This window comes from Camelina sativa, chromosome 1 (assembly GCF_000633955.1).
Source record: "Camelina sativa cultivar DH55 chromosome 1, Cs, whole genome shotgun sequence".
Lineage (NCBI taxonomy): Eukaryota > Viridiplantae > Streptophyta > Magnoliopsida > Brassicales > Brassicaceae > Camelina > Camelina sativa.
Genome location: NC_025685.1, coordinates 9546335 through 9559075, shown reverse-complemented (window position 1 = coordinate 9559075; position 12741 = coordinate 9546335). Strand labels below are relative to the sequence as shown.

At 38.5% G+C, this 12741-nt stretch overlaps 5 protein-coding genes across 6 annotated transcripts in view; 1 reads left to right on the top strand and 4 right to left on the bottom strand.

Moving 5' to 3' along the window:
- Positions 413-1051, bottom strand: LOC104705900. Its single transcript, XM_010421995.1, has 2 exons — positions 860-1051; positions 413-789 (listed from the first exon to the last, which is right to left on the bottom strand). Exons 1-2 carry the CDS (start codon positions 1049-1051, stop codon positions 550-552), a joined length of 432 nt encoding a protein of 143 aa, XP_010420297.1. The 3' UTR covers positions 413-549.
- LOC104705891 lies at positions 1783-4507 on the bottom strand. The gene is made up of 3 exons (XM_010421984.2): positions 4411-4507; positions 2902-4101; positions 1783-2802 (listed from the first exon to the last, which is right to left on the bottom strand). Exons 1-3 carry the CDS (start codon positions 4414-4416, stop codon positions 1783-1785), a joined length of 2226 nt encoding a protein of 741 aa, XP_010420286.1. The 5' UTR covers positions 4417-4507.
- On the top strand, positions 4797-8242 carry LOC104785529 (FHA domain-containing protein DDL-like). The gene is made up of 11 exons (XM_010510764.2): positions 4797-4903; positions 5127-5531; positions 5938-5969; positions 6054-6120; positions 6227-6284; positions 6640-6732; positions 7249-7363; positions 7481-7528; positions 7623-7668; positions 7758-7828; positions 7984-8242. The coding sequence occupies exons 2-11, from the start codon at positions 5160-5162 to the stop codon at positions 8021-8023; spliced, it is 942 nt and encodes a 313-aa protein (XP_010509066.1). The 5' UTR covers positions 4797-4903; positions 5127-5159; the 3' UTR covers positions 8024-8242.
- Positions 8214-9128, bottom strand: LOC104785537 (protein LHCP TRANSLOCATION DEFECT-like). The gene is made up of 2 exons (XM_010510773.1): positions 8786-9128; positions 8214-8649 (listed from the first exon to the last, which is right to left on the bottom strand). The coding sequence occupies exons 1-2, from the start codon at positions 9044-9046 to the stop codon at positions 8392-8394; spliced, it is 519 nt and encodes a 172-aa protein (XP_010509075.1). The 5' UTR covers positions 9047-9128; the 3' UTR covers positions 8214-8391.
- LOC109124566 (DNA polymerase I B, chloroplastic/mitochondrial-like) overlaps positions 9237-12741 on the bottom strand; it is a 6449-nt gene continuing 2944 nt past the window's right edge. Inside the window, exons 4-12 of one of the 2 annotated variants that reach the window (XM_010510754.2) lie at positions 12017-12696; positions 11262-11736; positions 11054-11149; positions 10739-10831; positions 10457-10651; positions 10178-10270; positions 9886-10092; positions 9717-9806; positions 9237-9626 (exon numbers count right to left, since the gene is read on the bottom strand). In XM_010510754.2, coding sequence (XP_010509056.1) covers positions 9465-9626; positions 9717-9806; positions 9886-10092; positions 10178-10270; positions 10457-10651; positions 10739-10831; positions 11054-11149; positions 11262-11736; positions 12017-12696 — 2091 coding nt within the window. In that variant the 3' untranslated portion in view covers positions 9237-9464. The remainder of the gene's footprint in view (positions 9627-9716; positions 9807-9885; positions 10093-10177; positions 10271-10456; positions 10652-10738; positions 10832-11053; positions 11150-11261; positions 11737-12016; positions 12697-12741) is intronic. The other variant, XM_010510744.1, reaches the window with a different exon arrangement.

Sequence of the window (12741 nt, the reverse complement as noted above, 5' to 3'; positions counted from 1 at the left end):
CTTGAAAAAAGGATCGAACCGTTGGAAGTATATGTGAAAGAGCAAGAGAAATCAAAGGTAATACTTCGTAATACTATAGTAATACTTGGTAATACTTCGAAATCAAAGGTGTTAACAAAATTTGGTTTCATGTCAGTCGCATGTAGATGATGAGCAACCGAGTACTTCACAAGAAGGAGGGAGAGGGACGAAGAGAAAAAGGTCTAAGAAGTAGTAAAACTATGTTATTTTCTATGTAAAACTTAATTATTTTCTTGGTTTTGTGATTGGTACTGGTATTACTAGTAAAACTATGTAAAACTACATTATTTTCTTGGATTTGCCATTCGTATTTTTGGTAAAACTACGTAAAATTAAACAAAACTAGAGAATTCATATAAGAAAAATATAGAACATGATTCAATTCAAGAAGGAGGCATAATCCTAGAAGTCACATAAAAGAGAGATAGAACATCATGATTCAACAAGAGAATTCAAGGAAAAGATAAGAAACAGAAACTGATTAAACAAGTTTTAAACCAACGTAGAATGAGATCAACTCATATAATATCAATCGAAACACAACCTATCCAGGAGATCGACTCGAGTGGTAAGCAACGCCACCTCCTCCCTTAGTTTGGCAATCTCATCACTCTTCTCCTTAAGCTGCATCTGCAAATTATAGATCTGAGTATGATGGGGTTCAAATTCCTTCAATCTCTCCCAATGGTTATCAACATCCTTCCTTAAGGTTTGGGTTTCTTCTTCAATTGCATCAGCCCAATTTTTCCGCCTGTGCAATCCATCATCCTGCAAAATATATCAACGAACAGACATCATACCCATGTCTCTCAATTGTATTTGATTTAATTTAATTTACCTTATACTTAACGCAAGTAAACCATCTCTTTTTCTCTGTTTCTGTTGGAGAGATCTCATTGACGATTCGTTCGCCACATGGGCAAATTCGAGGCATGCCCAAATCACCATCGGCTATGGCTTGTCGCCACGCTTCTAACTTCCTCGCCCTCTTCTGATCAGCATAGTATGGGTCAGCCTCAAATTGTTCCATAGTTTGAGAAGGAGAGAAATAGATCTAGAATTCGACTTTGAAGATGAGAGAAGGAGAGAAGGTGTACTTTAGGTTTCGAAGAAAATGAATAAATGGATATGTGCGTTCACACTGCATTAGGTTTCGAAGAAAAACGAAATTCTGGCCACGTGTAAAAGATGTGTGCGTTCACACTGCGTGTTCACACACAGTTTTACCGATTAATGCAGTTGCACTAAACTTCCAAATAGTTGTACTTTAGAGGTTTCTCAGTTTAATTAGTTATACTAAACCTTAGCATTAGTTTTTTTAGTTTTACAGTTGATTAAACTTAACTAACATACAATTACAAGCTTTTTGCAACTTCATAAGTTAAAAGTTATAATTCTATAACTTTTTCATGCTTTTGTGGTAATTATTTACAAAGTAACATTAAAAGTGTAGGGAAACATTTGTTGAGATTCTTTCATAAATAATTTAAAATTAGTAGATTTTCGAAAATTATTCACCTATAGTAGAAACCTATGTAGAACATTTATACACATGTATTATACAATATGTATTGGTTTTAGGTAGTACCAATTTTATTATTTTTACCAGTTTTATCTTAGTTGTGCCAGTTATACTCTATTATATACACATGTTGAAAGAAGAAAACATTAATAGACTTCAAATTAAGTTTCAGATTAAGTTTCAAACCAATTTTTACATTAAGTTTCAAACAAAACACAATTGATACATGAAGAGGTGAATCAAACATGAACATTATCTCCAAATAACAACCATTGGAGTCCTTGTCTCCGGCGCCTTTTATTCTGCGTCCTAGGTCGAGTCTTTGGTCGTTTTTCTCCAGCAGATGCATACCTTTTTGTTTTCTTTCTTCCCCCTTTTATTTTCCGATTCGGAGGCATGATCTGCATATCTTGGACTTCATCCAGGACATCCCATCGAGACTTATCAGGTACTAAATAAATTGTCCTGCAATATGCAATTGCCCACAGCTCCGTCCAATAATACTTAGAACACAACTCATGTAACTCGATATCCTTACCTCCATATTTTTGGAATGTAATGAAAGACGCCAATGCATGCACACAAGGATACTTTTGTATATCGAAAAACCTGCAACTGCAACTTCTCAATCGCAACTTCACCAAATAAGGCTTTCCGTCACTGTCAATGACATTGTATTCAAGTTCGAAACCATTTAGCTCTATCACCTTTAGTTTCTCAGCAGTTGCCCATAAATCATGTAAGTAGTTCTCCACTAAAGGCACCAATTTATTTGCGACTGATCCAGACACAACATCTTTCCGATGTTCATTAAACCATTCAGAGAATTTTTTAAGTATTGCATCAAGCATGGGTATCAAGGAGTACCTCCTTGCATCTTTAAATACGATGTTCAACGATTCAACACAGTTGCTTGTGTCTAGGTTGTATCTATCTCCTGGAAAAACACATCTTGCCCATCTTTCTTTCTGGGTAGATTCTTCAAGATACTTGGCAGCAGAAGGATATCTTGTCGTAAAAGAAGCGTAAGCAATGTTGAACTCAGCCACTGTGTAAAACCTACTACACTCCATGAATCTCCATGCAACAACGTCTTTGTTGACGTTACGAGCATAACCTTTCACATTTTGGGATAAATGCCATATACAAAAACCATGATGAGCTAGAGGATACACATTAGCTATGGCAGTAATGAGACTTGTATTTCTGTCAGTCATAAATACTATTTCAGAAGAATCCCCAACAACGGTTTTCAACATCTCCAAAAACCAATTCCAACTTGCATCATTCTCACCATCAAGAACACCAAACGCCAAGGGATAATGGTGACGGTTAGGATCTTGAGCCGACGCAAAAACAAGAACACCCTTATATCCGTTCTTTAGAAAAGTTGCATCCATAGTTATAACTTTCCTCATGACTTTAAATCCTTCATTGCTAGCTCCCAAAGCTATGAACAAGTTCATGAATTTATTATTCTCATTGCAATGCACATATGATCTTGTACCATGATTAACCTTCTCTAACATGTGCAGATAACATCGCAGCATCTTGTAGCTTTCTTCTGGGCTACCTTTCAAATCAGTAACAGCTTGATTTTTCCCTCTCAACGCCGTGGAATATGATATATCAACACCTAATTTTGTCTTGACAAGATCCATGATAATTTTCGGAGGTGGAGTTTCCATTTGCCCTGGATAATCACCATGTAAAAGAGAAGCAACTAATTTTGGAGTGCCTTGTCTCTTACTGTTGCTTGAACTTTGACTAGCCCGAGAGCATGTATGCATCTTGTTGTGCCTTCTAATCGAGAAAATATCTGTATCTCGAATCCTACCACCTCGTAAACCCCAGTTACATCCTTCTTTAGGACATTTGACCACATAACGCACCTTGTCCGACTTTACTATTTCAAAACTAAAACAGTTAGCGAATGAAGCTCTATCCACCACATCTTGCAATGCCTTCTTGTTTGGAAATTCTTGAAGTTTAGTCAGATCCAAACCGTCATCCCATGGTTCAATATACTTACCCGGTTCTACAACAGGGCGTGGCTCAGTATATTCATCACCTTCATCACGTGATTCAGCTTCACCCTCTTTATTAGAATCACCCTCTACAGCCTTTTCTTTGCCTACGTAGACAACAATGGCGTTAGGTCCGATTTCACCATCCTTCGCATGTTGGTTTTCAAAGTTCATACCGACAGAACTTTGGTCCACTATGGGCATTGTGGGCACTGTGGGCGCTATGGGAACTTGCTCAGGCTGAGGCTCAGAAGGGATGACATTCACAAACAACATACATCTTCGCTTCTCATAATTAACAGAGTCTAGATAAACATTAACATCCTCATCATCATTAAGCTCACAATGCTCAACTGTTTCTACCAGTAGTGGCTTGTAGCTCAGCTGCAACTGAACGTTACTTTCAACAAACCCAATCTTCCTTTGTATCCTTGCTTTTAACATCAACAATGTTATATTCCTCTTGAACATTATACTATACATGCGTCCTTCAAATTTAAAATGTAGGCTGACGTTCTCGCATATTGTATCCTGCCAAACCAACCAATATAAAAAAATCATAATTAGTACTACTACTAGTTTTACTAGTTTTACTAAATATACCAGTATTACCAGTTTCACCACATTCTCTCTCTCCTATCAAAATCGACTCGAATGGTAAACGAGTTCTAATCGAAAGCCAAATCCATTTCTTATCTAATAGATAGCTCAATCGACCAATAAACCTTTGTAAAACACCCAATGTGCTAAGCTTTCTTCGATCTAAATCCAATTGAATTTCTGAATTTACAAATCAAAAACAATTTCAACAAAAAGCTACTCTAATGAGAAGTAACGCACCTGCATTTTGAAGAACAACTTGATTCAAGTCGAGTTGGTGAAGAACGACAGCAGTAGGAGCTCCGACGACGGAAGAATAGCTGGCGGCTGGGTTGAGAGGTGAGTAACCAGGTCGGGTTTCTCGGGTTGAAAGAGAGCTCCGATGAACAACTTGATTCAACTCGAGTTGGTTAATAACGACAGTAGTAGGAGCTCCGACGTCGGAAGAATCGCCGACGGCTGGGATGAGAGGAACTTACACGTCGGGTTTCTCTCGGGTTGAAAGAGAGATGGGTTCGTTTTTTTTTCAAAAAAATTTAATCTAAATCAGTTAAATTGTAAGGCTAAAATGGTCTCACCACCTCTTATTAGAAAAGGTGAGGGTATGAAAAATAGAGAGGGAGATAAGAGATTTGTTTTAGTCCAAGAGGGAGTTTGGAGATGTTTACTCGATTATTTATTCACTGGTCTCTCCTCTTCTCTGCGCCGAAGTAGTCACAGTTCCTGCCACCAGGTAAATTAGCTTCACCATCATTCTCTTAAGCCGTCGTGATACTCGCAACCCTTAATTATGCCGAAAACTTCTGAAACTAGTATTCGAAATCTGTAGATTTTAGGGCTTTGCGCCTCCTCTAGTTCTTGTAATGCGTTTCGGAACTAGGGTTTAGTGTTCTGTAGAGCTTAACATTCCTTTTTCTTGCTCTGAACCTGGTCTCAATTTTTTGATCTTTCGGAAGGCAAAGAAGAGAGGGAACGACCTGTCTCAAGTAATGGCTCCAAGTTCTAGGTCTCCTTCACCACGGACGAAGAGACTGAGAAGAGCTCAAGGCGAGAAGGAAGGTGGGAGAAGTAGAGAGAGAGAAGACGAGAGGCATGACGGTAGAGGAAGGGAGAAGAGAGACAGCAGGGATGGAGAAATGGGAAGAGACAGGGACAGAGAGAGGAAAAGACAAGGAGACACAGATAGGGAGATTGGGGATAAGAGAAGACGCTCAGGGAGAGAGGACAGTGGTGAAAGGAAAAGGGATGATGAGAGACACTCTAGAGGAAGGCATGAGAGGTCTACTTCACCGTTAGATAGGAGTCACAGGAGTAGTAGCAGGCGTTCACAAGAGAGATCTATTGCCTCAAGGCATGATGAGGTATTTCTGCGTCTTTCTTTAGCTTGGAGATGTTAGTAATCTCAGAATGTTTTTACTTTTTTTTTTTACCTGGGAGTATCCATATTCTGCTTCAAAAGATAATGTGGTTGAAATTGTTTAGCTTTGGTGTATGCTAGTAAAGGTTAGCCTCTACTGCTTGGTTCACTTAATAGTTTGTTTGAATCCTGTGATTTAGCTTTTCGCCTGAGTCTATAACTAGAACCTGCAGCCAGCTATTTTTGTGCTGCTAAATGACTATAGATAGTGTCTTTCATTCCCTTCAGCATATCCAGTAACGTCACTTCTCATGTTTCTTTTCTTTTAGTAAAAGCTTTTGCAGATTTATTATTTTCTGCGAGCCACAGATTTTTCTTCAGTCATTTTGATTACCTTGTTTTCTTTTCAGGGTTCTATTGAAAGAAGGGGCGGCGAGGAGCTGTGAGTTTTCTTCTTATTAGATTAGCCTTTACACTTCTTTATCATTTTTTTTCTCTTAACCATGTTATGGGTTTTCTACACCAGAAATGCCGAGGAAGATTCAGTCGCGAGGATGAGAGCAGTTGAAGAGGCTCTGGCAGCGAAGAAAAAGGTATCATATCAAGCATCTATTGAATTTCAATTTCCAATGTCATTTTGAGGTTTCTTGGCTTATCCATGCATTTACACTTCAAAACCAATTTTGATATATCTTGCAGGAAGAACCATCATTTGAGCTATCAGGGAAACTTGCTGAAGATACCAACAGATACAGAGGTGATATTTCTGATCCAGGCATTTGATTAAAGAATATCAACTGTTACCATTACCCTGTGGTATAAACTTTTGCCATAGTATCTTCATTGCCTGTTTCAACTGTGAAACATCTTCCTTTGTTATCAGGTCATATTTTCTTTATTTTGTATGCATTTGTGTCTGTCATTGCGTGAAAGTTTTCATTGGTCAATAGTTAATAGCTAATGAGACTAGGAGCTGCAATATATAAGCATCTGCATTAGCAGCTATTCTTTTGACTGCCAATTCCGTTTTTGCTCCCAAGAATGGAGATGGAGGTTTATCGCATTAAATTTCACAATAGGCATGCTTCCGTGATTGATTGAATCCTTTGCAGGTATCACACTCCTCTTCAGTGAGCCTCCGGAGGCTAGAAAGCCCAGCGAAAGATGGAGACTGTATGTCTTTAAGGATGGTGAACCACTGAATGGTGAGTCTTTTAATCCTCTCTCCATCTGTCGAAGTAGTGGTTCATTTCTCTTCTTTGTATTTCACTTAAACTATCTTCTGTGGTGAACTTCAATTATTTGTCCACAAAATATGCAGTAAAACATGTAATGAAATTGATGCTCGAGAACGTTTGATAGAGTATAGCCTTGTAAACCTAACTGTTGTCTTGACGGTTGTGCATCCAGATATTAGCATGGTTACTAAAACACATTATTGCTTGATACTTGTCAATTTAACTACAATGAATATTATTATGCAATGTTCATGGCTCTAATAGGAACAATAGCTTCTTTGATCTATACGTTTGTGACTGGTTTGCCGTGTCATTCTCGGTTTGAATCCTTGAACATTGTATTGTATTTGTAGTTTAGTGACTATGTATATTCAGATTTAGTATTTTGTTTCTCATTTCTATTTGCTTCTAACTCGTAAATCCCTGAATCAGTTTTCTTGATGTGTGTGATTTTTGTGCTTGTGAAATGTGTTGGATTAACAGAGCCTCTCTACCTACATCGCCAAAGCTGCTATCTCTTTGGACGTGAGAGAAGGATTGCTGATGTTCCCACTGATCATCCATCGTGTAGCAAACAACATGCTGTTATTCAGTACCGGTAGGTTCCTGACGTGTAGTTATCCTTTTGAATAGTAAAATTGATGATAATAGATCTAATGAGAATAAGGGTTTTAAGGTTAACACATATATCTCACTGTGAATGTGCTTTTCGCAGGGAAGTGGAAAAGGAGAAACCGGATGGAATGATGGGGAAGCAAGTGAAGTAAAAACCTGTTTACTCTTTCATTTTGCTTTAAATTTGCTCTTCTTCGGGCTTTAGGCTAAATTTTAATTTCCCATAATATCTCACCTTGCAGGCCTTACATAATGGATCTTGGCAGTACCAACAAAACATATATCAATGTAAGTGCCCGATTGTATTCCTTCTTGCTTGCTTCTTTATCATGGTAGATTCGAATGTTTGTAATCAGAACTTCTTTTACCTTTTTCAGGAAAATCCTATTGAGCCACAAAGATATTATGAGCTTTTTGAGAAAGACACCATAAAGTTTGGCAACAGCAGGTATACTAATGGAAACACTTTCAGTCCTGGTTTTCCATTATAAATCATTATCGTATACCTTTTCTCTTTGTAATTATATGTGCTTGTTGTGCACCTTATTTGGGTTAACATCTGAATTCTCCTGTTCTTGCCATGTTTGTTTTCTTTTGGTGCAGCCGAGAGTACGTACTGTTGCACGAGAATTCTGCTGAGTGAATGAATTCAGAGTCAAGCAGCAACTGATATCACAAGATTAGATACTTGCGTTTCTCAGGGATTTTAGAGATGTTTGAGCAGCTTCATGTCTGCTTTCTTCTGTACTGGTGACAATCTCAGACATTATGTTAATAACCATTTAGAAAGCTTTTGCGTACTTGTTCTATAACAATTGATGATGAACGATTGGTAGGAGAAAAAGGTTAACTTTTGGTATAAGATCAATCTCTCTACTTTAAAGTTGCAGCTCCCTGAGGCTTTGGACCAAACTTAATGTAAGACAACTGAGATTTAGACTAGAGGTATACAAAAACAGACATCTCTTTCTTTGTAAGAAAGAGCCAACTCTGACAAAGAAAACATATTTGTCAAGCCTTTTGAGTGAGGGATCCAAGGATTAAGTCACGGATCTCCTCGCTGCTGGCTCGGTCAAGAGCGGTTCTGCCATCAGCGTCCTTAACCGTGTAGTCAGCACCAGCTCTGAGAAGCTCTTCAATCTTAGGCTTGTCTCCTTCCGAGGCTGCTAGCATTAAAAGGATGTCGACAGGGTGAATATTCTGGTTGAGAAGAGCCTCCATCTTATCGTAGGTACCTTCCACCGCAAGCATCCCCATGTAGTTGAAATACTGCAAATCACCAAGAAACGACAATAAAGTTATATCTAAAACATTTCCGCTGTTTTAATTGACAATTGCGTCTGCGTTTCACAACGCTATCTTCAACTACTTTCTGCGATTCAAGAACTTAGAAGTGAAAACAAACCTGTTCAACGTCGTCTCTGTCAAAATCGTCACGTGACTGGCTGCCATAGATTCCAGCATTCTCAGCATCGACGCCATTCTTTCCAAACTTGAACCAGCAAGTGGCTCTCGACCCATTGGAGGGTCCAAGTCGGAGCCGGGGCTTGACAACCCGAGTTCCAAGAAAACGAGAGGGGAGCTTAAGTGAGGAAGAAAAAGAAGTAGTGTTGGTTGTAGAGAAGAATAAGCTCGCAGAAGGAGCTCTGCATGGAATGGAAGCCATGGCTGCCTCCAAGCTTCGTCCTGGACTTTAATTGATTACATCCACTCGTTTTCGTTTTTTTTTTTCATAAGATGACTTGTTTTCTCATTGGTTAGTCTTCCACCATTGGATTGTTAGATATCTTGGAGAATACTCTATTTGGCGCAGAGGCTCCCTTTCTATGTAACAGTAATGTTATTGCCAGGCAAAATTTCAAAGTTAAAATCACTTACTACTCTTCAAGCACTGTCACAAACCTACTACTTACACAGCAATGTGTTTTAACATAAAAAAAGAAAAATGGAGACAATTAGCATTCATTAGGATAAAGAAAATGACCCTTTTTCACAGATATATGAACAGATTTTCACAGGGCCAATGAGACAAACAAAAATCCTCAAAGCTCTGCCTCATTGTTAGGTTTTTTACTATTTTCCTCTTATTTGCCAGCATACCAGTTCTGAGCACACTTAGCATCAACAGATAAGTCCACTGAGAGAATATTCTTGCCGTTGAAGGGTTCACTCATGCACTTCACTACTATGTTTTTAGCATTGTCCGCTGACTCACTAGGTCCTTCCAAAATGACTTCATCATGAATCTGTGTGTAGCCCAAAAGGAATCATTTAGATAAATAATCATCTAAGCTTTTCGTTATGTAAAGAATCAGTGAGAACTGAGAAGTATTTACTTGTAGAAGCAATTTCCAACCAAGCTCTTTTAGACGTTGATTTGTTGATATCTCCAGCATAGCGCACATAGCAACATCAGCTGCGCTTCCCTGTATTAATAGTGGTGATTGAGGTTTAGAGTCGATGAGAGTTCAAGATGTTTAAGATCTGATGTCAGCGCATACAAACCTGAACAGGAGTGTTGATTGCTGCTCGTTCGATATGGTTCTTTTGGGCACGTGAACGGTATACAGGGAATTTACGAGCCCTTCCCAACAAAGTGACTACATACCCATTTTTTATAGCTTCTTTCTTGCGTAATTCTTGCCATTTGCGGACTTCTTGTCTGTCATTATACCAGAGATCAACTGTTTCTTGAGCTTCTTCTCTTGAAACCTAAAAGGTGGAAAATATGCTTCTGTAAGCTTATTACAATATATCAAGCATGTTCATATCAATTGTAACGGCTTTCTTAATATACCTTCCAATCTCTAGAAAGTCCAACAGCGGTCTTCCCATACGCAATCGAGAAGTTAAGCATCTTTGCTTTTCTTCTCTCAGAAGCAAAGGCATCCTGAATAAGTAAGAAAATAATTTGCCAGCTTTTAGAAGAATTCAGGAACAAAGTCTACCTTCCCTCGTTGCACTAATAGAATTGTTCTTTTTAAGCTATATAAGCAAAAATGAATAAAAGACTTAGAAACCAAGCTTTCTAAGGTTTTCCCCAAAATCACTGTTAAAACATAAAACAAGGATTCACCTTCAATAACGGCACTGGCGGCTTCTCTTGTCCAGGTTGTGGATGCCATTCAAGGAGCACTTCACCATTTTCAACAGCTTCACGAATATGTGGATACATATTCATGGCTGTTCTCGAGTGGAAGTCTCCACCAGCTATGAAAGCTTCCATCATGCTTTTGCAACCAGTAAGATGTGCTAGAATCCTAAGTTCCAGCTGAAGATTAAAAAAACCCGTCTCACAGTCAACAAGTGTATTAGCTCACTAGTCATAAAAAAAAAGTAGATATAACTATAATTTCACCTGTCCATAATCAGCAACAATCAATGAATTTCCAGGTGATGCTATGAAGGCCTGACGGATCTTGTACCGATCTTTCTCCAATGCCGGTTGGTTCTAGACAGAAAACGATTAAACTCAACACACAAATTCGAGATGTACTATGCTTCCAAGTAAAAATAGACATTGCGCATTTAAATTCCAAAGATGTACTAGCTCATCATACCACAACATTTTAATTTTCTACAAAGGGTTCATCAGTAGAGAAACTAGAGAAGCTTAGTTACTTGATTGCATCTCCATCCAAGCTAACTCTTAAACTAAGTTCAAGCCATGTACCTGCAAATTTGGCCTTCTAGCAGATAAGCGACCAGTTTCAGTGTTAATATTCAGGGAGCAGTGGACACGACCATCTTTTCCTGACACATTACTTCCCTGTCATTTAGAAAACCAATTCCATAAAAAAATAACCTGAAAGGATACGCTATTGGAAAATAATTCAGTAGCTCAAAATCCAGGGAACATTGTTTTAAAAGAAAAAACATACCTGCAAAGGAAGAATAAAATTTGATATTAAGGAATCAATGGAGCAAACTTCGCATAGTGCGGCAATAGCATGGCAAGCCTCCTTTCCACTTTCACCCCCTCCAAACGCATCAAATGCTGTTCCATAAGCAGATGTGTTTGATTCATCAGAGGTATTGGAGTGTTGTGTTTCTAAAATTTCATCTGGTAGCGAAATAAAATCATCATCTCCAGTGTTTTCCTCTAGAGAAGTATCTAAAACGCCATCCGCATAGTCATATTCTGCAGAGACTTTCCCAGCTAAGGCTTTCAAGGTGTCTCCACTAACAGAAGGCCAGCCTGAGGCAGTGAACTTTTCAGTGGGTAGAGGATTGTCGCTAATCCTATGCAATTTGATATTCCGGAACTTTGTGGCTGTCTTTTTTCCTTCTTCAATCACCTTATCAACATTGGGAACTTTGAAAAGTTTTTCATATGGAAGATCCTCACCATTACAACTGTAACAGAAATTAACAAAACTTAGTATCAGAAATAAGCACTAAGAAACGTAATTATGAATTCTTGTTTGGCATCATAATGGGTAGAAAATCTAGTTCACAAACTCAATCTGAGAGCTGCATGTATGTTTCTTGATTTTAGCAAAGAAAAAGATTACAATCTTCACCAAATTCTGAGACAAGAGTGTCATGCACTTAGTTTTCTTTGCAAAGATAACATCTATTTGACACATACATGGAAACATAAGGCAGTCCAAACCAAGACTTGCAAGAAGCATACCTGTTAGTAATGCCACCAAAAAAGAGTTGTCGCAATTGCGTGTCACTGCCAACATTCATATGCTTCGCATCTGGACAATGTTTTGAAGCCCAATTTCGGAACCTCGAAACAGCAATATCTTTTTCTGCTTTGGCTACAATCTCAATCTGCGCCAGATAATCCCTATCTACAAGAATTCCTTCCTCTTCCATTTTGGCAAGAAGTTCAGCAAAAGGTTGCCAATATTCTTGGTAGAAATCAAACATGTTCTTTTTTGATATTAGATGTCCATCAAGAAACCATTGCTTCACTTGCAGTTGTTTCTTCATGCTCTCATAAAGCTTTAGTGTGCTTATCGAATCCAACGCCGAGTAGGAAATCCATGCTTCTCGATCGTCTTTTTGTAGCTCTTCAACAGGAGGAACGATCACCAATTTCCCCTCTGATCCATCTTTTTTCAGTTTCCCCTTGCCGAAAATCTTCTTCATTGATATTTTACCAAATAATTCTGCTTCCTCCTTTGTCTCAGTTCCCCCAAGAACTCTTGGGTCACTTGTAAGTGCTTCGAGCGAATATCCACCAGATATCCGTCTTGATGAATCCCACAATCGTGCCATGTGCATCGTATCACCATGGAAACCAGAAAGCTTGATTCCATAATTTCTGATAATGTGGTGATCAAAGCTGTAGTTATGCCATACCTATAAGTACAAGAAAAGGTCAAGGTTAAAAATGATTTACACAAT